General features: G+C 35.1%; 1 protein-coding gene across 1 annotated transcript in view; it reads left to right on the forward strand.

The window, feature by feature from the left end:
- The first annotated feature begins 2,028 nt into the window (after positions 1-2,028).
- The window catches only part of LOC126975575 (dystrophin, isoforms A/C/F/G/H), a 657,038-nt gene continuing 631,647 nt past the window's right edge, over positions 2,029-27,419 (forward strand). The window contains exon 1 of the mRNA XM_050823519.1: positions 2,029-2,304. Within this exon, the coding sequence (XP_050679476.1) occupies positions 2,193-2,304 (112 nt within the window). The 5' untranslated portion in view covers positions 2,029-2,192. The remainder of the gene's footprint in view (positions 2,305-27,419) is intronic.

Here is a 27,419-nt window from a genome sequence, read left to right on the forward strand (position 1 = left end):
GTATTTACACGTTAATCGGCTTGTTTTGGTGCTACACAGTTATGTAAGGTAACACGGAGTCCTTATTTTTTTACTAGTCCGTCTTCTATGCTAGTATAAGTATGTGTTACACTTTTCCAAAAAAATACTATCCTAATAATAATTTAACGCGAGCATCGATGGCGATTTTCACATGCCTGATAGTGATAAGATAACGTTGTCCGACTTACAAGATAATATAGAGTACAAATGCTCAACATAAATAAATATCCTACACTAAAATACTATGTCAAGCCAATTCAGGTGACAAGTACCTATATTAATTACTTATATTATAATATTATTGCATATTTGTATATATGTATGTATGAAAATTGGGTTGTAAGTTTAGATAAAGGCTTGGTCTCCGCTGGGCTCCAACTACATTACTACCGCACTACCTAAAAACAACAACTTTATTATTAAGGCAACTATTAGATGCTTGTGTGAGTGGCATCTTGACACTCAATGGCATCTTTCAAATTTTGTAAAACTTCGTGTTATTTTTCAAATACAAAATAGTTACTGATGATATGTGATCCTAGTGGCTTTCTTATTTCTTGTTTATAATATTACTTTAACAAAGTTTTACAACGTAATCCGGCATTTTAGTTTCAATTATTAGCTAAGTTTAACAGAACCTAAGGCACGACAACGTCACACATTGTTCGAGACTGACTCGAGTATGGACGAGTAAGACACCCACTGGGGCGTAATATTAGTTAACTAAACTATATACCACAGCGACTACGCCTGTGGTATATAGTTGAAACGCAGCGGGGACCAATCCTAAATCTAAGGTTGTAAGTTTATAAATTTTTAAAAGATAATGTTTTTCTTTATTGCAGTTCCCCAGGTAGCGCTGCAGAACATGAATTTCTGTTGTATATCAACTTCAGACAATAACATTGAAAATTGGCCTGCATGTATTTTTTCGTGGAGAATTATTTTAAGTGTTTCTCTCTGTTTTACCATCACCAGATTGTGCTGCAGCATACTAGATAATATTATTTACGGGCTATTTGCCGTAACTCACCGTTTAGGTACTGTGGGCCTATATAATTTCTGGGTTCAGAAATCCTTTGTTCAAAAGCCCCACTGAGGTCAGTACCGGTTGTCTTAAGAAACAAACTTCAAATATTTTCACAAGTGTCTGTAGATTTCCTCTCGATGGTTTCCTTCATTGTAAAAGAGACGAATTAAACGAACATATTATTGTAAATTTCTAAATCAGAGTATCTACTTCTCTGCACCACCGCATAATACGTCAAACAAATACGCAAAAATGCACCCGTATGTTGACGTAGTGGCATTCAACATCTGTTTTGCCTGAATAAAGGCTTATCTGCAGTGGTCAATGACGTTCTATACGTCATTGGCAGTTGTCTAGGAGGGTGCGTAGGACGAGGGACTTAAAACAGCGTAAACAATTAAGCTGTTTTAAGTCCTTAGCAAATTAAAAAAAAATCATTAATGAAAACAATTAGATTCAGAAGCGATTACCTAATTATTATTTTTCTTCAATTGAAATCCAAATTTAATGGCGTCAATTGGTGTAGATAGGCGCTATTAACATAATATTATCTACATAAGGTTTGCAGCTTGCTGGCGTAGGAATCAGCCGAAGTGGAGGCGAAGATCCGAAGCCAAGGTCATGCGTCCAGACGCACAAATAACCAGATACGTATCTGGGAAATAGAATAAATAAAACGTTAACTGCGAATTGTGATCAGCGAAAGTTTCTTTGTTTTTTACTTATGCTTTTACGTTGGTATGTACCTACATGTTAGTAAAACGAACCTACTTATTGGAAGTAGGTATAACAAGTACAATTATTCTAAAATATCAGCTATAGGGTAGGTAACTAGGTAGGTAGGTATAATAATTCTAATAAAATTTAGGGAACCACTTATATTAGATACTCGACATTATTGACATGTTTTTTTTTCTTTTTTAGTGATGTCAAGTAGTTCTATACGTGAACATCATTGACTAGTGCAATCGAATAAGCAAATAGAATCATTCATCAACATCAGGCAACTACTTGCTCTGGATGTTGTTAACAAAATTTTTATTTACTTTTTACCGCCACCTAGTATAGTCATAGTGAAACTGTGGAATGTGTAGTGCGATGAACCATGCAACCAGAAATTCGTTCAACTAGTCACTGAAAGATGGCACTGCCGTCTCCGTTACGGCAAAGAAAATTAACTTGGATCGTTGAAATCGGCGAATATCCGCCATACAGGACGGGGCCATATGAGGAACATCTGAACTATAGCAAAAGTAAGTGAAAATTATTGTTTCTATACACCAAGCATTGTTATTTATTGTTTTCTAATCACAAAGCATCGCTGTATACCATACTTGCAGGCGTTAAGTACACCGAATGAGCCGACGCTGCGAAAAATGTAAATAAGTCCATTATTTTTATTTAACCAGTAATCTTCCAGATCATAAAATTCTTATTACTTGCTGCATGATCACATATCTCTGAATAGTCTATAGTTACAGATAACTATAGTTCCATAGTCGACAATCGACATTGTTGGCGACTTTTAATACTTAGGCAGTTTTGAAAATTGTGTGATGGTAACGCAATTAATTTAACTCGTGAAAATATTACAGCCTTAACTTTTTGAAATTTTTTCTGTGCCTTAATTCAAGAACAAAGTTGCCAGAGACTTTAATCAGAATTTCGTGATGAAGCTCCATCTCCTACCTCACCACCTCTTCGTATTCCTGGTTTAGTGAACCTGGACATGATCGTCTCTGTGAAGATTATCGTGAAGGTTGCAGGGTTGAAGTTGAGTTGTCGGAAGCCTTGCGCTCTTAAGAATACCACAAGATTTAACAGATTACAATTACGCATTTGCATAGATAGAATTGTGCCCTAAATTAATTAAAAAGTACGGACAACAAACATTGGCTGTATGTACCTATTACTAGGTAGGTTACTTTATTAATTGGTATTTTGCTTTCAACCTGAAAGAATCGGTGGAATGGGCTTTTCCTTTTATGGAGATTTGCCTATGAAAGTTGAGAAAAGTCGATCCAATGTGAATAAAAATACACCTCGCAGAAAAGTCATTCTTCATAACTATAACGCGTCTTTAGTCTTTACATTCTGCTTTAATAACGAATAACCTTCGAATTACTTTGTGTGGGCATCAAATATAAAAGATGAGGCATATACCTAGTCTGTATAATGCACCTTTTGATTCTTATTTTATTTCGAAAATTAAATAAAAGCAAATAGGTATACGATTCACGAGCCCTGTAGGGCGGTGGATGCGTTCCAAAGGACCATCCAACACCATTCTTTAGGCGGACGGAACAACTGCTTCAGGATTTATTTGTCCAACGGCGAACAACGGCAGAGGAAAGGTCTTCCATCTCTTTCACAAGCCACGCCAACGGCCAAACAGACTCTTTCTTTCTCGATCCATACCTTCTTTCCGTTAAAGTAGTTTTATGTGTTAGATGTTTAATAAAAATAATATGCGGCATTACTAAACAACACAACTTTTGTTAGTCTATGCTGTTCGCGGCGTATCCTGTATGAGAACAATATATTGTGCAAGGATATAATTTTATGAGATTCTAAAAGAAACATAATACTAGTATAAAATAAAACAATCCCGCTGCGTTACCAACTTTAAAATCGTCATAATAACGAATCAATGGACATCATTCTGTATTGATATATTTCCAAGAAAATACTATTCTAATATCATTGTTTAATAATAAATAATGTATGAAATAATTAAATTCCAAGGACATGCCAAATGTCAGAAATTATATATTTATTCATTTCTTTTATCTAGTATAATCAACTAAAAGAACTTTACGTAGACACTGCCATCTCTACTCGTACCTTCAAACCAACAAACGAACGTGTAATTATACTTTTATACTTATCTACTCTTTGGAAACTCAAGATTTGCCTTCCCTATTCGTTCATGATACAGTTCTCTTTGGTTGTTTGTAATTCGGTTGCGGTGCGGTTGTTGCTTATAACTTTACAGTGAAATAATTAAATTTTTATGTGTTTTACTTGTTTCTAACTTCTCTGAAGTGTTTATTTGAAAGGCGTGAGTGCGTTATTAATTTCAGTGTTAACTTTACAAAAGTTGCGTGCGCGAAAAAAGTTTTAACTAAGTTAATAACTTGGGAGTGGCTTTTCTTGTTGTCATGTCTCAGATAACTTGGATTTTAAGTTAAAAAGTTGGTTTAAAGCTACACAATACATCGAAGTAGATAAATATGGAGCCAAGTAGTGTCGGTAAGTAATAAGCGGCGCATTAACAGCTTTGATTCTAAAGATTACTTAACAAGACCTTGAAATAAATATAAAATTCAAGTTTTCAAGTGATGCAATTTGCGAGACCCAATGTGTTTACAAGTGTTATAATTTTTGGGATTATTCTCTAGATGATATCTTATCAATGACTATGTACAGTGTAAACTGATAAGGTATACCCACAGCATTTTTTGAAAGTAGATTATCCAATAAGTTTCATGTTTTCAGGTTGATTATATCTTATATGGGTTAGATAAAAAATTACAAAGTTAGTAGCGAAATTCATCAAATCATTACTGTAAGTTCTAGGTCTCAAGTAGCAATTGTTACAATCAAAAATATACTTAAAAAAGTATAAAACTATTCTTTATTTTACAATACATCCAATAAAGTAAAATATTTATATTTATTAACAACATCAATTTAATAAAATAAAATTACAATAACAAGTAAAACAACTGTAACACTTAATAAAATAATTAATATCTTATTTTAAATAATACTATAGATACTTATCATGTAATAGCTGAAAGGTATAAATTGTTTTCGTGTGAAATCATTTAACATGGTTCAATTAACTACAGTGTCTGTCAGAATATTTCGCTGGTCATTAACAGATTATCATGGTCTACACTTGATCTTGAGTGATAACCTCTTGCAACATATCTAATAATGAGGAGGATGTATAAATGAAGGCCAAAATATATATTTCACACTTTATTTCTATTCCGACAATTAGAGTCAAGTAGCATAAAAAATATTTAATCTTTCCAGTGGTGCTCAAACTATCTTTTCTAGTTAAGCAGACTATACTAGTTGACAAAATACTTGACTTCATTGCAGCTTAACTTCTACAAAGCTAAGGCTCAAGTCAGGCTTTGATTTAAAATAAAAAGGAAATTTTAAAGAGATCACTAAATTATTTCTACAAACATATGAAAATGATGACACAGGAAGGCTCCTTTAATAAGTATGCACTTATGTCACCTGATAGTGTGGGATCTAAACCCTCCTTCTCTCTTGTAACACCAACGGAATCACAAAAGGTGAGGATCAGTCGGGTGAATAATCATGTGAATGTTGGGATATGCCAATGAAACCTGGGCCCTTTCACATGCAAATTTAAGACATGCTAAATTCTCATAGCCCACTCAATCAAGGGGTTTCTCAGACACACATCCTATAACAAATTCTATTCATTTCAGTCTTGCATAGAAATAGCTATTTATTATCAGTTGTACAATCTTGAATTCTAAATTAGATAAACTGATCAATCTTCATGTCTCTTTTAAAATTGCAGAATAAAACATTTTACATTGATCTCAGGTTTTGTAGGGAAATAAATAAGAATTTAGCTTTCCTGAAGAAACTAGCACTAAATAAAAATATGTTAAATTATGTAGTTACTTTAAAAATCTATAGGACTTTTTAATAATTTAAAACAACTTATGAATATTGTGTCCTTATTGTTTATTTTTATTTCTTCTTTATTAAAATTATCATACTAAGCATAATACAGGCATTGTACATAATATAATGTATTTAAAAGAGATTCTACATGTGTGCAGTTTTTTGATTAAGTGGAAATTATACAAGTGTATGTGAATATTGGAAGGTATTTTTATGAGATGGTGTTACTTTCTTTTTTATGTCTCAAAAACAATTAGATTAATGTTGTGAGCAAGGGGAATACATACATGATAATAAATAAGGGTTTGCCTATATTATTGATATAAAATGACGGACATTCTAGTCGAGAGTTACTATAACAGTCAGATAAGGTTGATTTGGTCTGTGAGAAATGATGGATGATAGTAGATTGACCATACAAAATTATGAAGCAAATATTTAGTAGATTGACCCCACAAAATAAGGAAGGGAATATGGATTAAAGTGTTGGGAAATATCAATCTACAACTAGATTCAGGATTGATTGTATACAGACATTTTTTTTTATGACAGTAAGGGACGAGACAAGCGGATGTTCGGTTGTTCGATGCGGTTGATGTGAAGAGGATGTTCATCTGATGGTTATTGATATGGCTTGCCCATTACAATGCAGTGCCACAGGAGGATCAGGATTCTTGAAAAACTCAAAAGTTCTGAGTGGCACTATAGTCCCACTCGATATAGGTAGCCCAAAGAAGACTGTCAGCAATCAGATACTCAATTGCTGAGCTGGAGCAACAAACAGAACAGGGCCTAGGCCTCTATGACCATAGAATGCTTCCTCCATTGGTTGTGTGTTGCTTTTGCCAATCATCGCTTAATCATCAAAATTTAGTATCCCTTTATGCACAAATTATGAGGTAAAAATATTGTAATTGATAGAGCTTTACTCCACGACTATAATGCTACCACCAGAGAAAATAGCATTATAAGTATTATAACCAAACCTCAAATTATGACATTTTTAAGAATTGGGACATTTTAGGAGGAAAGAGAGTAAAACCCCTAGAATTCGTTTCTGGCACTCGCCGGCCGCACCTATACAGATTTCAAGAATATAACGAAAAAATATTACAATCTCTAAACGGGTAAAACACGTACAAAAACAGAACACATTCACGCGTCTACGATAGAAACGGAATAAAATATAAAACATTATAGGAAAACGGAAAAAACAACGTAGGAAATTTAAGAAAAATACTAAATTATTGTTTTGTTTTTCTGCCTTTACAACTCCGGGTTCTAGGCTTTTTAGTTCAAAAATTATATTTGATGAAGCCGTCCAGTCCATCCCAGACTATTTTTTATGTTTCATTTTACTGTTTTTCGTTTATAATTGACAGTTATTAGCGAGTTTTTAGCCTCCCGGCGCCATGACAGCGCTCATCTACAGTTTTATTTACGTGATTTACTCGTTATAGGCTAGCAATTTTTTTTCGTTATTTTCTTAAAAACGGTGCAGTACCTTGTAATAAGAGTGGTAGTATTATAATCGTGGACAAAAGCTCTATCTACTACAATATTTTTTACCTCCTAATTCGTGCTACGGGATACTAAGTCCTAGCTCACATACCTAGATCCGATCCAGGGCATCTTTCCTGCAATTTCTTTTCAGTATCTGGGCTGACATGTTTGCCGTCAAGAGACTTGACTCTTAAATCCTAGTGGCAAGCATCTGGACTTTATGTTGTATCTATTGATCAACTTCTCAGTTCAGTTATTTTCTCACAGTTCACTGAGTTCCCTAATCTCTGTAGTGTCTTCTTTACAGGCAATCAGACAAACAAACTCTTTCGAGCTCTATGTTCTAGTTCTACTTCTACTACCTGCATCTTTAATTATTCATAGATCTCGTTTTGAATTTATCGTTCCCGCGCTATAATATAGTCTACGTCATGGTGACGTCATGTAGGTACACATCAAGAGACAATCATTAAGGAGTACTAATTATTATATCAAGTCATTAACATCACGCCGCGCCGAATCGTTGCAAATAATTTTATTACCTGCGATGATAGCATGCAATCCGACAAATCTGTCACGCACTAATTGCAGTGAAGAAAGTTCTGTGAGACCTGTTATTTAGTTCACCATTAATATATATTACACGTGTACTCAAATGTGAACCATTAATTGAATGCACAGTGCCTTGGATCGAATTATATTTGACCTGTTTTCTGCTCTCGATTACCAATTAGTTTTACTTACATTACGGCACGCTAATGTCCTTATTATCTTAAAGTTTCAAACCATGCACTGTAAAAAAAAAGTAAAACTACGTGTGAACGCATGAACTGTCATCTTGATTGGAAGAATGGAAATTCACTGTGCAACTTAAGTCAGTATCAGGGAACAAACGATCGTTAGGAGAGCATATCTCACTGCAGTTATCATTTAAAAAGTTCTGTATATAATATACTAGCTGACCCGACAGACGTTGTTCTGTGCATAATAAATAAAATCAGTAATATTTCATAACACCAAGAATTATTTTGTAAAATATGCTCCTTGTCAATTACGTTCTATATTATGTATAGAACGTCATTGCTCCCTGTTGTTAACTATAATAAAATTGTTTTAAAGCAGAACTGTCAAACCGTGCGTCAATAAATTATCTCATAGAAAATATGTCCATACAAAACAAATATTGGAAATAAAAATAATTATGGGTCCCAAATCGAAATATAAACTATCCTATCACTCAAGTTGGACTAAACTGCAGTCCATGAAGTAATCCCCATTAAAATACGTTCATTAGTTTGGAAGTCCATCGCGGACAATGTGTCACGTAATTTATATATATTATAAGATAAGAAGATTATGGTGTAGAACTTAATGTGTTTTCTCACATTCGTAACAATCAGATTCCTGTAATACGAACCGAATAAAAGCGTTCAAATTCAGTTCTCTAGACGTGCAAATCTATGCACATGTGTACATATCTAGTTGATCGTGTGAAATGTAAAAGTATAAACAAATTGTCTTGTTTTATTTAAAGATAAATTTGTTGTTTTGTTTTGGGACGTAACGCAGATAACGTTCACTTATCTTTGTTAGTTATGTAACAATGTCGCAGTCAGAGGTTACTTTTGACGTTTTAATGAGTTTTTTTGGAGTCCGCTTGTATTGTCTGTATGTTCGCTATAATTTTGATATAAATTTTAGAAGAGTCTAATGAATATGAAATATTTTATAGTTCCTATAAGAGGTGGGCTGATGATGTGATTGAATACGCTGGAAAAGACTGGCTAATATTGGGCAAAGACCGTATAGTGTGGAAAGAAATGGAGGAGGCCTTCACCCAAAGAGGGGCCCATACTACTAATTAAACATTAATTATTAAGAAATAGAAAAAAAAAAAATTAACTAACATGAAACTATTCTCTTTTAAAGTTTTATAATATTAGGCTTAAGTTAAGTTTACTAACAATACTTATAAGTTTATTTTAATTTTTAAATTAGTTGTAACTTAATTATGTAATTTAGTATAGGAATTGAAGGCTTTTTTATTTTATTTCTTATAAATAAAAATGATGTTGGTTGTAGTTCATAGGTGAGTCAAATGTCAAATTTATTCTTAAATTTCATTATATTGTGTCTTGTAGGTAGGTGTTCATGTTAAAATTCGATTGGATAGTGACTTTTAGATAAAACTACATTAAAAAGTCGCAAATGTTACATTTGATGTTGTCGAATCAACGAAAACGAATGATAGATTGAAGATTTACTACCTAAGTGTACACGAGTCTCGCGCTATACTCTCGTGAATCAACGCTACTAAGAAAGAAGTCCTTACTCAGGGCTATGCTCGCGAAGTACTTTGGTATTGGGCCAAGGTGTATTACTCAGCATCAGGTGAACGACTGCTTATTCTCGTCACTTTTCTCCAAAAAAAAGATACAAACACGAAGATATTTTTTGAACTATTCCAATCTTATTTGGAAAGAGCGTTGGAGGCGTAATCTCTAAAGGCACTGGTAGTAAAAATTAAAAAATTGTGTTGTAATATGTATATGAATCAGTAAAAATATACATTAACTGTGTTATTAGTAAACTCGAAGTAAAGTTATTCTAAATTTTTAAACTTTTTCTGTCTTTATTACTAAACCCGATGTAAAGTTACACCAAGTTTAAAACGGCATGTCCCTGTCATGTAATTCTGTAGTGACAAAGGTAACATAAAGAAAAAAAGTTTTCAACTTTACACTGCGTTTATTAATAACACAAAAAGTCTTTATCTTGACAGGGAGACATAATTTAATAAACTTTGACTTTGTTTTCAATAACCTATCCTTAGTTCTACTTACTAGAGGTAGACAAATCTATCCTTTGACGCTTACTTACATTTCAATAACCTATCGTCTAAAATCTGACCTTTATTGGACATAACTATGGATAGGTAAGATCTCGTCACTAGACGGTAATAGCAATTTATCCGTATCTAGAGATACGTTATTGAAAATGGCTATTAGTCAGTGTAGTATCCCACAAAATACGTTTACGCATCACGCTTCTGTGTGACAAGTTAGGTAAAGTAAATTAATCACCCTCGCCTCTATAATTTTGTTTAATTAGAGCATATTTAGCGCTCATACAATCCAATTGCTCTAGCTTTTAACTGGTGAACTCGGGCCGAAATGATGTCATGCATCATCTATGTGTAATTTGTGAACAAAGCACTTGTTGGTCTAATGAGACTTCCTAGCATGGTACATTGCTGTTGATTCATGTTGACTTAAGAGTTTTTACTTACTAGTTGCATTGGCATAATTTTAATATACCTAATCTTAACGTTTTTCACCTAAATCACGATTCTTAGACTTAATATATATAAATCCAGTGTCCTAATGTTTGCTTCCAGTGAACTCCTTAATTAATGAACGGATTTAAATGAGGAATACTTCATGGAGTGCCGTTTAGTCGAACTTGAGAGATAGGATAGTTTTTATTTCGATTTGGGACCCATAATTATTTTTATTTTCAATATTTGTTTTGTAGTAACATATTTTCCATGACAGAATTTATTGACGCACGGTTTGACAGTTCTGATGTGAAAAAATTTCGTTATAACAACAGGGAGCACATTTTACGAAATAATTATTGATGTTATGAAATATTATTTTATTTATTATACAGTACAGAACAACGTCGGGTCAGCTATTAATAAATATATATAAAGAATGCTGCCATAATCACCTCAGTTTTTCATTATCAAAGTGAAACTTTTTACGTCGCCTAAAATTTTTCCGTCCATCTTTTGTCTTTTCAGCCGGCCACAGTGTAGGGGTGAAGTTGAATTATTAATTTTAAAAAGTGAAGCTTTCAACTTAGCTGATATTAATGTTAATTTGTGAAAAAAAGTTTCGCGTGCATCGTGGTTTCATAAAACCACACAATTCCTTTTTAGAATCTCTTAAAAGCCGCTGAAATTATTATAAGAAAGATGAATACTGATCAGTACCCTGTGAACGTCTCGATCACTTGGCGTCACATTGTGTATCATAGTGTGTCTTCTACCGCATTAAAATCACGGCGAGTGTTTTGATAAGCTGTTTTACCAGAAGCTACAAAAAAGTTTTGTTCAAATAAAAAATCTGAACAACTCGTGCGACTTCTCCACACAGTGCGGCTTTTTAGTAAGTTTTTCCACGTACAACCAAACTGTAGAATGAGTTAACTTTCTTGCGCGATTTCCATGTCGATACAACAATGGGTATCTTTGTAAAATGCGTACACTGACCTTAAACGCCGGAAACGCTGATGTGATTCCTCTGGTATTCAAAGAGAGCATGAGCGGCGGTAATCACTTTACATCAGGTGACCTGTAGTTTCAGTGCCCTCATTTAATTCATCATCATCAGCCGGATGACGTCCACTGCAGGACAAAGGAGTTAATTTATCTTAATTTAATATTACCACGGTTATTTATTTACCAATAAAAAATCCGAGCTTAGGAAATCACGGGTTACTTTCCGCAACTTTTGGGGTGGACAGCTAATCTTGCCATCCCAACCCCTCAAGGAAGATTATCAAACCTCTTATGTAAACTCGCAGAGAGTCTTCGGTGACCCCAGGTGTTTGGCCCGGTATGTGGCCACACTCCCACCAGAATGATGGGTGCGGCCGCCTCTTTTGCCTCTATGCAGGCCCTGCGCATGGGACTGTCGCTGACAGCCATATTAAACAAATTATGCTTGTTAAAAGGGCCGTGGCCCGTTACCAAATGAGTTATTTTGCGTATAATTGTATAATTAGGTGTGGGGGTTTTACCAGCTTGCGAGAGAGCCTGAAGTGTATTTGAGGTAGGGCTTCTCTAAAATCCGAACTAAGATTATGGCGTCGCAAAATGACGTTGGAAAACTTTCTATATAGGAACCTTTAAGATTGACTTTATGCACCAATATTGATATTATATCATTACACACACCAATTGACAGCAATCTACTAAATAGAACTACGGTTACGTCCATTGCCTTTTGTTATGGCTCCATGTTGGAAGCGTCAAGAATGCTAAATGATTTGCTACTAATATATAAATACAATAAATATGGAAGTGATATGGGTAATTTGTCAGCCATATAGGCTTTACAGTTTTGTGGCAAGTTTAGGAAGGTCGAGTTTCGCGTGACGAACTACAGCGTAGATTACTATGAGGGCGTTATAAAATTTTATTCGTACGGGTGATAAGTATCATCAGTTTTACCCCTTATTGCTCCCATCGGTAAGTTTTGACAAAATAACTTGAACATCGTCTAGACTCTAGACCATTTTTTGCCTTTTTAGACTATATTTTTTAATCTACTTATCTGCGCCATCTCAATGCCCCCTAATTTTCTCTGGGTCTTCTACTGCCCCCCCGAAAGTCTCAAACGCCCACAAGGGGGCGTTATCGCCCACGTTGAGAACCTCTGGTCTAGAGTCTAGAATCTAATCTGTGTAATAAATACATGAAGAAATATTTTTAGCACTTATTAAAATTGTTATTAAGGAGAGTTGTTTGAGATTTGGCTAGGTTAAAGTTAACTACATAAGCAGTACTTACAATAAAATATTAGCGTATAGACTGCAGACAGAGCGTGCAAGAGAGAAGAAGTTATGTAAAGCATGATATCTTTATAAGGCATTTTTATTTTCTCAAATTTGATTCCTTTATAATTCTTTTTGATGTCATTTCTAATAACTACTAGATACTACTACCGCTTCGGAAACAAATGGCGCTCTGAGAGAGATGAAGCGGCGCAAAAAACTCCCAGCATTCTTTTTTTTGCGCTCTTTTCAATAAACATATGCATTATTGTACATTTCTACCGCTATAAAATAATCATATTCTAGTCCCAGGCTGTCCGATCATTTAGATATTCAGCAGTGGAGTAATAGGATTTACGACAGAGCCATTTTTTTTATAAAACATTTAAATTTATTTATAGATAATGCCTGAACAGTGGCTGGGACTTTATTATAGAAGTATATACATTTATCCTTAAAGCTATTTATATTGATATTGTTATATTGCTATATTGTTATTGACAAGTCGTAAACAATCAACCACACTATGGCATTAGCTACTAAGTATTTTGAATATTAAACATCTAACTTAAAATAAAAGCTAGAAAAAAATCCGCCAACTATTTTTAAATACTTATTCAGCGCTCTGTTTTCAAAACTTTATTTCAACCCTTATTACACCTGTTGTTCTAAAATAACCATTATATTTTTCTATGCGACGAACAGTGTACAAAGGCAAGTTCACTGTCAAGTTGTTTACGACGACCGGCAGCTGTGTTTGGAAAGGGTGCATTTGAAATGTTTAGACAGATGTATCGGCGCACTGTCGGTGCACCATATTTAGTGCATAGTAATAATTATTGTATTACTAGCTGACCCAACAGACGTTGTTATGTATATAATAAATAAAATAATGTTTTTATATGAATTTGTCACTAATATATCATAACATCAGAAATTACTTCGTAATCTATGCACCGTGCTATCGTAATGAAATTGTTCCACAGCAGAACTGTCAAACCGTGCGTCAATAAATTCTCATAGAAATTACGTATGGACACATCAAAGTAAAAACAAATTTGTTGTTTTGTATTTAATTTAGCAGCATTTTCCTATTTATTCCCCTTTTAAACCTTCTCTGGACTTCCACAAATAATTCAAGACCTAAATTTGCCAAATCGGTCCAGCCATTCTCGAGTTTTAGCGAGACTAACGAACAGCAGTGTTCCGAAGAGCTGTTTAACCTGATTCCTGCCGCCGAATTCCACCTTCGCACGACACGCCACAAGTTAGGATATCATCCTCACCATCTGGATGTGTGGCGGTCCCCCACAGTGCGGTTTTCAAGGAGCTTTCTTCCACGTACTACAAAGCTGTGGAATGAGCTTCCTTGTGCGGTGTTTCAGGGACGATACGACATGGGTACCTTAAAAAAAAGCGCGTACACCTTCCTTAAAGGCCGGCAACGCTCCTGTGATTCCTCCGGTGTTGCAAGAGATTGTGGGCGGCGGTGATCACTTAACAACAGGTGACCCGTACGCTCGTTTGTCCTCCTATTCCATAAAAAAAAAACAGCAAGTCATATTTATATATATAGACTAGTGGACCCAACAGAAGTTGTTCTGTCGGAAATCTCGGATACACGTCTTAAATTTGAAAAATCGGTCCAGCTGTTAGAAGGAGTCCTCTAAAATACACTATATGGACGAAATTGAGAATCTAAACCAATCTCAAATTCACTGGAACACACAAACAAATCATCAAAATCGGTCCAGCCGTTTAGGAGGTAGTTCAATTGTGAATCAAAATCATTCTCAAATCCACCTGAAGACACACACCAATCTCAAATTCATTGCAACACACAAAAAAAATCATCAAAATCGGTCCAGCCGTTTAGGAGGTTGTTCAATTGTGAATCTAAACCATTCTCGAATCCACCTGAATACACACAGAAAGTTTCATTAGAATCGGTCCAGCCGTCTAGGAGGAGTTCAGTGACATACACACGCACAGAAGAATTAGGTATATATATAAAGATAACAACTACAGGTTGTTAACTTGCTAAGCTTGTCATTGGAAATGTCAGTATTTTCTTTTCGTTTAAAGGCGTTTATTTTCCTGCGTACACCTCTTCAAAAGGCCGGTGATTCCGCTGGTGTTTCAACAGAATGTGGGCGGCTCAGATCGCAAGTGTCCTATTACATTTAAAAAAAAAAGCTGTAATTCTCAGCAGCAGTAAGATATTTTAACTATTTGATTATGAATAATGATGGTGCCATTCTTTCTCTTGTAAGTTGGAGTTACACATTTTTATTTTTCTTTCCATGTTCCATTTGCTATGAATATTTTAAGAACTCAGTTTGCAAAGAAATCGTATTTTTTATGATAATAAGGGACGAGACGAGCAGCACGTTCAGTTGATGGTAATAGATACGCCCTGCTCACTACAGTGCGCTCGTCACATTGTGACAAAAGATGATAAGTCGGATTTTCCCAGTAATTTCACAAGCTAGCTGGCGCCCTTCAGAACGAAACACAGCAATGTTTACACATAACATTAACTTTAACATAACTGCTTCACGAAAGAAATAGGCACCGTTGTGGTACAATCAGATGACGCGTATGCTCGTATGTTCTCCTCTCATAAAAGAAACCCCGATATTGTTTTCTTTCGAATACTTTTTGATGTCAATTACAGGACTACCACTACTTCAGAAGGATATAGAGCGTTGTTAGAGGAGAAAAAGTGCAAGAGTATCTACTTGTTTTCCTTTTTGCGGTATTTTTTAAGGAAAATATAATTTTAAAGAAAAAAGTACTGTGTCTGCTATTGCTGTTGCTATGAAGTAATCATTATCTAGCGCCCCAAGGCTGTGCGATCGCTTTGGTATTGCGCTGATGAGTAAGACGCACATCTGAGCAATTTTTATTAAAACATTTAAATTTATTTGTAGAAAACGTCTGAAAAGCAACTGGGGCTAAGTTATAAAAGTGTAGGTGCATGCTAACATTTAGTTTTTACACTTGAAGATATTTTAGTATTTTTTGAAGATTAAAAGATGTTTGTAAATTTAGAAGTTAGTATTTCAAGTTTAAAAGTAAAAATAGGGAATGGTATCAAGTGTCCAGTATATATACGTAGGGCTAGATCCCCCCATCTGGATCCTATAGGTCAAGTTAGATCAATATAGGGCCAACTGATACCATTTCTAAGGACATAAAAATAAAAAATGTCTTAAAATTATAATAAACCTTTATTTAACGCTTTCAAATTCACATATCGACATTTCGACATTCTTTTCAACTTCTCAACATTCTAAATGTGCAGGCTCTATATAGTATTCTTTGAAGACTAAAAGAACTCCGTATTTCTAGTACTTTACGGATGAAAATTGCTATCGAGTACAGTAAGGGTGTACCTACCTACTGACAGTGAATATATATTTAAAATTTATTTTTCAGTGTCTTAGTTAACGAAGTTGATATAATATTATATAGAACGATCAGCTGTTACAATTTTTGTCATCAACATTATCCCATAGTAAAATGCTGTATGTCATAATGCTGCCAAAATAACTGAAACACACTAATAGCGCCATAATTTTTATTTTTTTTATTTTACAATTTTCGAAAACTTACAGCTTGGTTATAAAATTAAGTTACATACATAATTACACAAGGACAAGTTTTCACAGATAGGAATGGATATATGATGTACTTATATCATATATTGATTGTATAATATGGATTGATTCTAATATGTTAATATACATATAATATATCATACTGAGGGTTCCAAATTTGTGGACTATACTCGAGTATGCTACGAACATATGTACAATACAACGTTTTCATAACCTTGATACTTGATAATTGGGAACAGGATCTCTTGTTAAGTGGACAACAAAAATGAAAATTATATAAAATGATAAAGAAAAAAAATAACACAATACCTTAAATTTACAATTACATCTGATTGAAAAAGTTGTCGGTAAGGAGCTGTTCTACCTGCCTATTTGTAGTGGTGAACAAATCCAGGTCTATTAAGCTTCGACAAGTCATTGAAAGACCGACCAGCCCGCAGTAGATAACTATTTGGTCTATAATTAGTTCTAGCTCAGGGAACATGCAGCATAGTCTCTGGAGTGAGACAAACAGGACATGAAGACAAATGCGCGCGAGTTGTTCAGGACAGTCGACCGAACCAACATTGAGATTCCAATTAAAATATTTTTATTCTAAATAGGATGTGACATCACTTATTGAAAGTCAAAAACTACCACCCATTCCAAAATGAATGCCTCAGACCTGAGATGTATGAGCGCAACTAACTCAGCGGCCTTTTTTTTTCATCGAAAAAATATGTTTACAAAGTATTATTGTAAAATTAAACTTATTATTTAATAGCCTGAGGGCGGTCACTCCATTCCCAATCTGTGGTATCATTAAGAAAGTCATTTATGTTATAGTAACCTTTACCACACAAACGTTTTTTAACAATTCTTTTGAATAACGTAATACTTTTGTTTTGACCATTTTCTGGGATCTTGTTGTAAAAGCATATACATCGCCCCACAATAGACTTACTAACTCGACTTAGCCGAGTAGTAGGCATCATCAGTTTATCTCTGTTCCTGGTGTTAACATTATGGTTCATAAGCATTTTTTACAGAATTTACCAGAAACTGGTAAATTCACTTATGTGCCTATGAACATGCATTACATTATTAAAAATACATTGAGAAGCAACAGTCAAGATGTTAATTTCTTTGAACATAATTTTTCTCTAATATTTCTAACGTTAATTTCATTAAAACTGTATATAACGTATTCTCTTGAAGTTATTTGAAGGATTGTTAACCTGCCCAATGAAGCTGTTACTCTGATCAACGCACGTCGGCTGATTTCTACCTCTTCGACTCTTGAAACTTCCTCTTCCTAGAAATCGAAGGAGTTTTTTTCATTTATTCAAGTAGCCATTACAAATTTCATATGTACAATCTGCCAAACTACTATTGTAAGTAAATGTTACAGTATTAAACCTAAAACTAAACCGAATTATCCTCATGAGAACTTTGGCATTTATTAATCAATGACTCGATTGTTAACATACATACATACATATAATCATCCCTCTTTCCCGTAGGGATAGGCAGAGACCACTTCTTTCCACTTGCTACGATCCTTACATACTTGTTTCGCTTCGTCCACTTTCATTATCCCTTGCATACATGTTCTTCGGTTTAGGGTACTCTTGACCTGGCCTTTTTTCAAGACGTCACTGATTTGATCTCGAAACGTCCGCCTAGGTCTAGCCCTTTCCAACACTATCATTCACACTGGCCTTATACACTTTCTTCGTTGTTAACAGACTCTTCATAATTACTTTTGTTTTATACTTTTAAATATTCCTAAGATTTGTTCAAGTACGCGTTAACAATGGCAATTTATAAAAATAGATGAAGAACGATTCAAACGAATCATTATTCATGATAATACGTAACACAGACGACCGGTTTAATGTCTGTCATAAATTAATTCAATCTGTGTTAATAAAAATGTGTACTTATAGATGCAGATCAATTGACGATTGAGGAATGCTTTATATGTTGAACTTATCAGTGTAGGGTCGTCGCGAGATGTGGGTATAGTATTTCCATTAAGTTGTTATAGCGTTGAATGCGTAGAAGTCTTACCAGTAAGTGGCTTCTTGTTGGCTTGATGTAGGGTTGTCAACCGTGTTCTAAAATAGTTTGTTTATTTTAAATAAATTGACTTTGTCACATGCCAGTGATACCAATGCCAATCTTAGTTATTTAATAGCGGCGAGCAGTTACCCTCTATTTTCAACAACGCATCAGTGGAAGGCTCCTTTGCACAGGATGCCGGTTAGATTATGGGTACCACAATGGCGCCTATTTCTGCTGTGAAGCAGTAATGTGTAAACATTATTGTAATTCGGTCTGAAGGTCGCCGTAGCTAGTAAAATTACTGGGCAAATGACACTTAACATCTTAAAATTCATATCTTATCTCAAGGTGACGAGCGCAATTGTATTGCCGCTCAGAATTTTTTGTGTATTTCAAGAATCCTGAACGCCACTGCATTGTATTGGGCAGGGCGTCTCAATAACCATCAGCGGACCGTCCTCTCGTCTCGTCCCTTATTTTCATAAAAAAAGACTACTAAAACAAAGTGACATACATATTGCGAGTGTAAGACCTAGCTTGTCATACACACTAAAGTTATAACAGGATTTCATATTATAACAGGGCTGTTTTCATGCGTTGCCTAACATCAAGAGGCTCTATGTAGACGAATAAATTATCTAAGCTGCCAAGATAACACAAGAAAGACTCTAGTTAACTAAATATACCAGTATCTATTAACTAAATATGTGATTTTTGAACGCAGCCACAATCTGTCAAATCTATACTATAATATTATAAAGCTGCAGTGTTTGTTTGTTTGAACGCGCTAATCTCTGGTACTACTGGTCCGATTTGAATGATTCTTTCAGTGTTGGGTAGTCCATTTATCGAGGAAGGCTATAGGCTATGTTTTTTTTTTCAAAGTTAGGGATCCGTAATAAAATTGCTATTTTGTAACACAAGCTGTAAAATCGAAAACCTATTTTTGCGTGCGCTGCAAAAACTATTGACAATAGAACAAAATGATGTACAGGCTATATAAAACTATCGCGTGAATTATACTTTATATGGCAAAACAACGTTTGCCGGGTCAGCTAGTTAAAAGATAATGTTAAGGCGCGGTCATACCTCAATATCAACAAAAATTGGTTTCTTAGGGAGTCAATTACAACATAACGCAATGAAAATATTCAGACGCACAAAATACAGTGCACAAAGAAGGATTTAATGATAATTTATAAATAGAATATTAATATATAATTTGAAATATCCAATAAAAAATTTGGGAGTTGCTTAATAAACTTTGGAGTCAAAAATCTCCGAATTTTAAGCGATAACAATATTATTTTTTTAAAGAATTGAATAGAATTAGTACTTTTCTAAAACTTAAACAGAACAATTTTTCAATTTATTATGTTTAAGAAAACCAGTAAAATAAATGCCCATTTGCTTAGCTTAGCCACATGATCAACACAAATAATGTTGGGTTGGTTGTAGCGTTTACAATCCTAGTCAGTCCGCGCCTTAATGTAAAAAGTATAGATAATTATTTAGTAACCTAGAAGAAAAATAAGTAAAATTTTAAGTAAATTGCCTTGTTTGTGAAACTGCTGTATATCTAACCTCTCTGAAATAAAAACTTTTTCCAGAAAAATTTGGCAACCCTACGATAGCTGCACTCTTTTTCTATCGCCAAGCAGTAGGTAGGGTGCAAACCTTATATGTGTTTTCGGTTGAAGGGCGCCGCTAACTACATTATTGAGTAATAAGACTTTACATGTTATATACATGTTCAGTTTTGCGTTTTTAAGAATATTGAGCGGCGCTGCATTTGAGTGAGCAAGGTTTCAAGATCAACCAGGTGAATGATTTGCTGTCATAAGAAAGTCCATATGTATATGGCCTCAATACAGAGGACGCAGATTATCAGCATTCATTTGTGTAATTTAGCAAGACGGTCACCCTGAGCGGTCGCAGTTCAGCTCCTCACTTAGTGACATGACATGTTAAGTCTCACTAGCGAGGTAATTTCACTAGCTATGCCTTTCAAACTGAAAAGTATTGCTTGCCAACTACTAAAAGGGAAAAAAGCGCCCATGCATCTAGCCGGTGTTTTGTGCAAAGAAGCCTCCCCTGGTACAGATGTCATGATATTAGTATAATTTTCGAGGTGAATATTTAATAAATCAGTTCAGACAGACCAATAAACTGTAAATATCGAAATTAATAGTTAAAATGACCAAACTCGACACCAATTATTAATGTAATTCAGATCATCACTCTAGCAAATTGATGGATGTTGAACTATCGAACTGAATGTACCGATATGCCTCTTACATTTAAACCACAGTAGCATTATCAGTAGATATTGATCAAGATGTTATGAGTAATCTTAAGTGTTATTTCTGCTAGTTTTGTAAGACTTCATGCAGAATGCTCTCACACGCACTGCTTAGAATTAGGGGTATACGAATCACACGCTGTACCCCCGACCGAATGACCGGGTTAATTGGAAACGTAGAACTCTGCTTAAACCATTTCAAGTAAATAACAAAATTCCATGTGTACTACAAAGTCGATACAGTTAAGGTCGTCGACCACTAAATAATAAGCTGTTAACTCGGATATCGTAATAACGCCCATCACTTATTCACGGCGCGACGCACGCGCATACATAATTGTCGAGTTATGATAGCATGGTGACAAGGGATTCCACGTGTACTCGTTAGGGTAGTCGTCCACTAATCTACGGGATGGGCATAAAATATATTATATACACATATTGATTGCCAATTTTTTATATGTGCATACATAATCACTTGTCTCATAAAGATAGCTATTTAAGAGGACCACCTGTTCCGACAGAGTTTCCGAGACTCCTTTGCACAGAAGCCGGCTAGATTATGGGTACCACAACTGCGCCTATTTCTGCCGTAAAGCAGTAATGTGTAAACATTGCTGTGTTTCGGTCTGAAGGGCGCCGTAGCTAGTGAAATTACTGGGTAAATGAGACTTAACATCTTATGTTTCAAGTTCACGAGCGCAATTGTAGTGCTGCTCAGAATTATTGGGATTTTCAAGAATCCTGAGCGGCACTGCATTGTAACGGGTAGGGCATATCAATTACCATTAGCTGAACGTCCTGCTCGTCTCGTCCCATATTTTCATAAAAAAAAGACTTGACTTCTGTTGCTGGGCGATTTACACTGCTATCATCAATTAAAATTTAGATAAGTTTTTTTAAAACAATTTTTAAAAAGCTCAAAGTGATTAGAATCTGATCTTTGCTGCTTCTAGTTATTGAATTATATTACAAATATTATTATTTTCCCAATAGTTTATTTCCAACTGCAGTTGGCAACAGCGTTGCCAACTATTGAAGAAGATCATTTAGGTGTTTAGTTCTTCCATTCTTTGCTTCCAAAAATGTTCCTTCAAAATCGTTCCGTGGATATAGCCCCCGAAGTTACGTACAGTATATAATATATCCACAAAATAAACCATATCTGAAATCAACACAAAATCAGTGTTGGTGGACATGCACCTTTAAACAGTATCGGAACTATTATCATTATCTACGTAGGAGTCTATAAAGTTTCATGTCGTAAAGCATTACATAAGCTGCTACATATAGCTGGGGTGATCAACTACATCAGTTGACTGTTAACAAAACGCATTTGTGAAACACTCAATCAAAAAAAACCGTGTGGTGTCGTGGGACACCGGATAGGAATTAAGTTCCTTATTATAAAAATAAAAATTTTACTGATTCACTAAAAAAGTGGGCAGTTTCCACTGTCTAAAATAAAAATAATTGTGTGTATACTTATGTATGCACGCAAGAAGTTATACTTCTTTGGCGTAACAAAACAAATCCTTAAAATTATTTATTTATTCGTCGTGCTATTCTACGTTTGTAGAAAGAGCTATATTGTAAAAATCGTGAAATAAATTATTGAATATTAACGAATACGGCTGTATTGGCTTGAACCCTTTGCCTGTCCTAATAATGGACGAAGAAACCAAAAAAATTAATTAATGTCGCAAACGTCACAAAATTTCTGAAAACTTATTTATAGATGTCGTGCGCGCGCATCGTGTAATAGTCGAATCTTCAATAACATTAAAAGGGTTCTTACTGTAAACGTTTACATTATGTTTTGCTTTTATGTCAATGTAATTTTGCAGTTTATTGTATTTTGGTTTGATTTGGCCTTGTTACCAATGCTCTAAATAAATAAAATAAACAATCAATGTAATTTGTCAGTAATTGTTACTTGTCAATTATTTATATATAAACTAGCTGCCCCGACAGACGTTGTTCTGTAGATAGTAAAAAAACAACTGTTTTATATTTCAAAACATCAAAAATTATTTCGTAAATATGCTCCCTGTTGTTAGAATGAAATTGTTTCACAGCGGAACTGTCAAACCGCGCGTCACTAAATTCTCTCATAGAAAATATGTCCATACAAAACAAATATTGAAAATAAAAATATTTATGGGTCCCAAATCGAAATAAAAACTACCCTTTCTCTCAAGTTGGACCAAACTGCACTCCATGAAGTAATCACCATTAAAATCCGTTCATTAGTTTAGGAGTCCATTGAGGACAAACATTGTGACACGAGATTTATATATATTAAGATAATAATAATCTTACGTTCCGGACGTTTTTCCCCGGTTAGAGGAGGAGAGAGGAACTTCGTTCCAATAATTTGGTTTGGCTGTTTGCTTATGCACGCTAATCTTCGAAACGGTTATCAAATCGGTTTTATCGGTAATATTTATAATTTGTATTATTCCAATCGGCTAAGACAGTTGAAATCTACACGGGTATAGCCGCGTGCGCTTCGTTCAACAAATAATGACTAATAAGTTCTTGTTCTCCGATAAACTCCACTTTCACAGGCACATTTGTCGAAACTCGGCGAGTGCATGAAAGTCACTGATAATTAATGCTCTGTTCCAACATATTGTAATTGGTGTACGTGCAATGTGTGGCAATATGACCTAGAAGCCGGGGTGCGGCAGTGATCAATGTACCTGCATGCGTCTTGTTTTTGTCACTCTCTTGAATATAATAAATATTATATCGTGCTCACTGTCGCTGGATTCCGTACCGTTTAGTTCACGAGTGGGATACAAAAATTTACCAGAATAATTAATAAACATCTTACACAGTGAAGTGGTACAATATAATGGGCTGTATTTTATTTAAAAATATTGAGATGTGTTCGTCATCAGTATTTTTTTATGACATTAAGGGACGAGACGAGCAGAACGTTCAGCTGATATACATTGATACGCCCTGCCCATTACAATGCAGTGCCGCTCAGATTTGTTGAAAAACCCAAAAACTCTAAACGGCACTACAATTGCGCTCGTCACCTTGATACATAAGATGTTAAGTCTCATTTGCCCAATAATTTCACTAGCTACGGTGCCCTTCCGATCGCAACACAATAATGCTTCACACCAGAAAAAGGGGCCTTTGCTGTACCCATAATCTAGCCGGCATCCTGTGCGCAAGAGCCCTGGTAAAGTGGGAGTAAAGTATTAATGTAATGTTGTTTTTTTAGAACTTAGCTGTTAAAATATCCGTTTTAACAGCTAAGTAAGGCATTTTAATATTCTTACAATTATGCAATTCAGTCAGTGCTTAGTTTTTATATTATTAATGGGTACTAGGTACGAAATTACGTATGAGAATAGAAAATAAAAGCAAAATATGAGAAGACTGAGTGATTAAGTTCTGTTTGATTCTAGTTTTATTTTTATACTCACACAGTTATATTAGTTCCAATAAAAATAATTAATATTTTATTGTGGTTTACTTTTACAGCCTTACAGTTGTTTTATATAAAAAAAAAAAACTACAAGCAACTGAAAATCCCGGGTCCATTGGGTGAAATCACTGAAATTCCCGGTTCTCAAAAAACCAGACCGGTTACGTGAACCCTAATCACATTGTTCGTCCTTCTATCGTTCGTGTTTTGTACTCAATTTTCACAGAACTTTAAAATTGTAATTATTATGACGGATACTCACGATATATATTTTATTAATTTCGTGCCGATATTTCGATACAATTGCATGAATCGTGGTCGGGGCGGAATTGCGGAGGCGGCGGAAACCTCTTGACACATGTGTTGTCTTGACATATATAATTATCGTGAGTACCCGTCATAATAATTACAATTTTCACAGATTTAAGTATAAAAGCGCTTTCGCACTACGTCCGATCTGAGTTTGATCTGTATCGTAGAACTAGTAGTAGTCGTAGAACTATTTCTATGGTAGTTTAGGCACTAGATCCGGCTTCCGTCATCACGACTACTTGGGACCGTGTTTTCACGGATACGGATCGGACTCTGGAGGTCTATTACCAGTATTGAAAGCCGAAGTTTCAGTCCGAAACGAAAGAACGACGAACTTCGAATTAAATCCTACTAACAAAGTACTTCGGATCCGAATAGTGCGGACGGATTTCTTATCGGTACCATACACATAACCATATAAAGCGAAGTTGTTGTTACAATCATAATAATATCAAGTGAATTTGGGAATAAGCTAAACGAAAGACATAAAGTCTAATCGCGAACTTCGTATCGATATTCGGATACGAAATACTTGCGTAATAGGAAAATGTACGATCCGTCAACCGAAACTTCGTATTTCGATTTTGGTAATAGTAAAACGCAGTGCGAAAGCGCTCTTACAGTGGCATTTTTCTGACGGTCAATAAGAATTGCTGTCCCACTGATCCTAGTGTATCAATGGAGCCCTGAAGAGAATGCACCGAGTCTAATGTTAATATTGCATTACCGTTCGTTTCATGACGAACATAATGGCCAGATTATCACCATTACTAATATAAGCATTCCTAATATAATATATAAAATGAATATTTAAATAATTCTCTCGTCTAGTTGAATTTATGATTTTAGTACAGATCTACTTTTTTATAGCAACTTATGCGAAACGGTATTTTTTTATGAAGAACCCGTTGTTTTAGATAAAGTTTTGTTTAAGTGTTACATAGACGTATTATTCCTCATTTTTTTTTGTCAATACCCTAATTTTTACGACTCTGAGAAAATAAAAGCTTGTATGTTTTAAGATATACATAAGTAGGTTGCTGTAATTTAAATACAATACAATCTTTTACATATATATGCGAACAAGTGGAAATATATCATGCATACACACATTGTTAGAATAACTAATGGCTTGCTAGCATAACTTAGTAAAAAGTTAAAAATCAAAAACAATCTTATAGCGCAAGAGCCCGTGGACCCCAGACATACGGTATTTTATAAAAGCTGAAAGTTTTCCAACGCATGCTCTCAACACAGGTAAGAACGATGGACCATTATGATGTTTGGGTTACAGTGGCTTTGGCAGGTATACGGTACTAAAGGTGTGTAAAATACCGATATAAATACATCAAATAATAAAGTGCGATTTTTCGGTATTACATTCAGAATATTATTAAAATCACGTCATTCTTTGCCAGACACTTAATATCGTGGCAACACCTTGCCAGACAACCTCAATGTTCATGAAATTATAATAATAGTTATGTCATAGTATAAAAGCTGATTTTTATATACAATACTTGGGTAATAAGTAGTCCGGTAAACTGTAATGAATTGGCATCGAAATTTTCACCTTTCTGCTCTAAATGACCAAATTCAGTATTTACTTAACTATTTAAGAACCAACTTCTTCATTTTTCCGCTTGCAACGAACAGCGACTCGAATCATCGACGATCAAGTTATTCCCGATGGATTTAACTCTTTGGCGTTGCGTAGAGATGTGGGTTCTCTTCGCATCTTCTACCGTATTTATCATGGGGATGGGTCAGAGGAGCTTTTCGGGTTGAATCCAGCGGCTGAATTCCACCACCGGACATTACGTGCAAAGTACCACCTGCATTGACGTCTGGTATTCCACAACCGCGCGATTTTCATGAAATTTCTTGCCAGGCACAGGCACTTTGTGGAATCAATTACCGGCTGCTGTTTTCCCAAACCGATACGACTTAGGGACCTTCAAGAAAAGAGCATATTCCCACCTTAAAGGCCGGCAACGCATCTCCTGACACCTGTTGTTGCGGATGTCCATGGGCGGTTGCCTCACCACTCCCATCCCGAGAGCGTCTTGCCCGTTTGCCTTTTCTTATATAAAAAAAAATATTCACCCGCCACTTATTCTCAAACCCACCGACACCGACATTAAACAAATTCTTTCACCTGACACCTAGTACTTACTCCTGGGAGCAAGAGGTGTCAGCGAAATTTAATCTGTTTATGAGCTCCTTCAATAAACGGGAATGGTGATTCATACGTGTACAACATTGTTTTGTTATCGTTCTGCTTAAAATTACGATGCAAAAATGAACCATCAAGTCCATACGCAGAGAAAAACTGTTTAAAAAAACATACGGAATCAGATGTGCATATTATATACTTTAAAGCGAAAAATAAAACATCGGTTGTTTACACGACACGACAGAAGTACAAATGTTGCTCTGTCTAATCGCGCTGTATGCTCATTATAATTTTTATTTTAAAAGTAAACCTTCTACTTTTTGCGTCGGTAAAACTATTTGTTAATAATATGGAACAATAAACAAATACAAATAATCATAAAATTTCCAAACATGACAGCTAAGCCAGTTTCAGTAGTGTTCAATACCCATAAAATAAGGTGCTCCTGCGCATCTAAAGTTTTCACTCCACAAGAAAAAAATACAACAGTTTTCCGGACATTCTTAGAAGGTTTAGAGATTTGGGAAGGTGTCTTGCTGTATTTGCCGTCTACGAAGTATATCTTGTATATCACTATGACATAACGTAACAGTCTAGTTATCAGAGACTGACCGCATTGCGTGCACAATCTCTCCGCACACAAAAACGCATCTCACCATGGGTTTGTATCCATATTGAGCGCTGACATCCATTCGTTTCCTGTTACTGCGTACCAA

This window comes from Leptidea sinapis, chromosome 36 (assembly GCF_905404315.1).
Source record: "Leptidea sinapis chromosome 36, ilLepSina1.1, whole genome shotgun sequence".
Lineage (NCBI taxonomy): Eukaryota > Metazoa > Arthropoda > Insecta > Lepidoptera > Pieridae > Leptidea > Leptidea sinapis.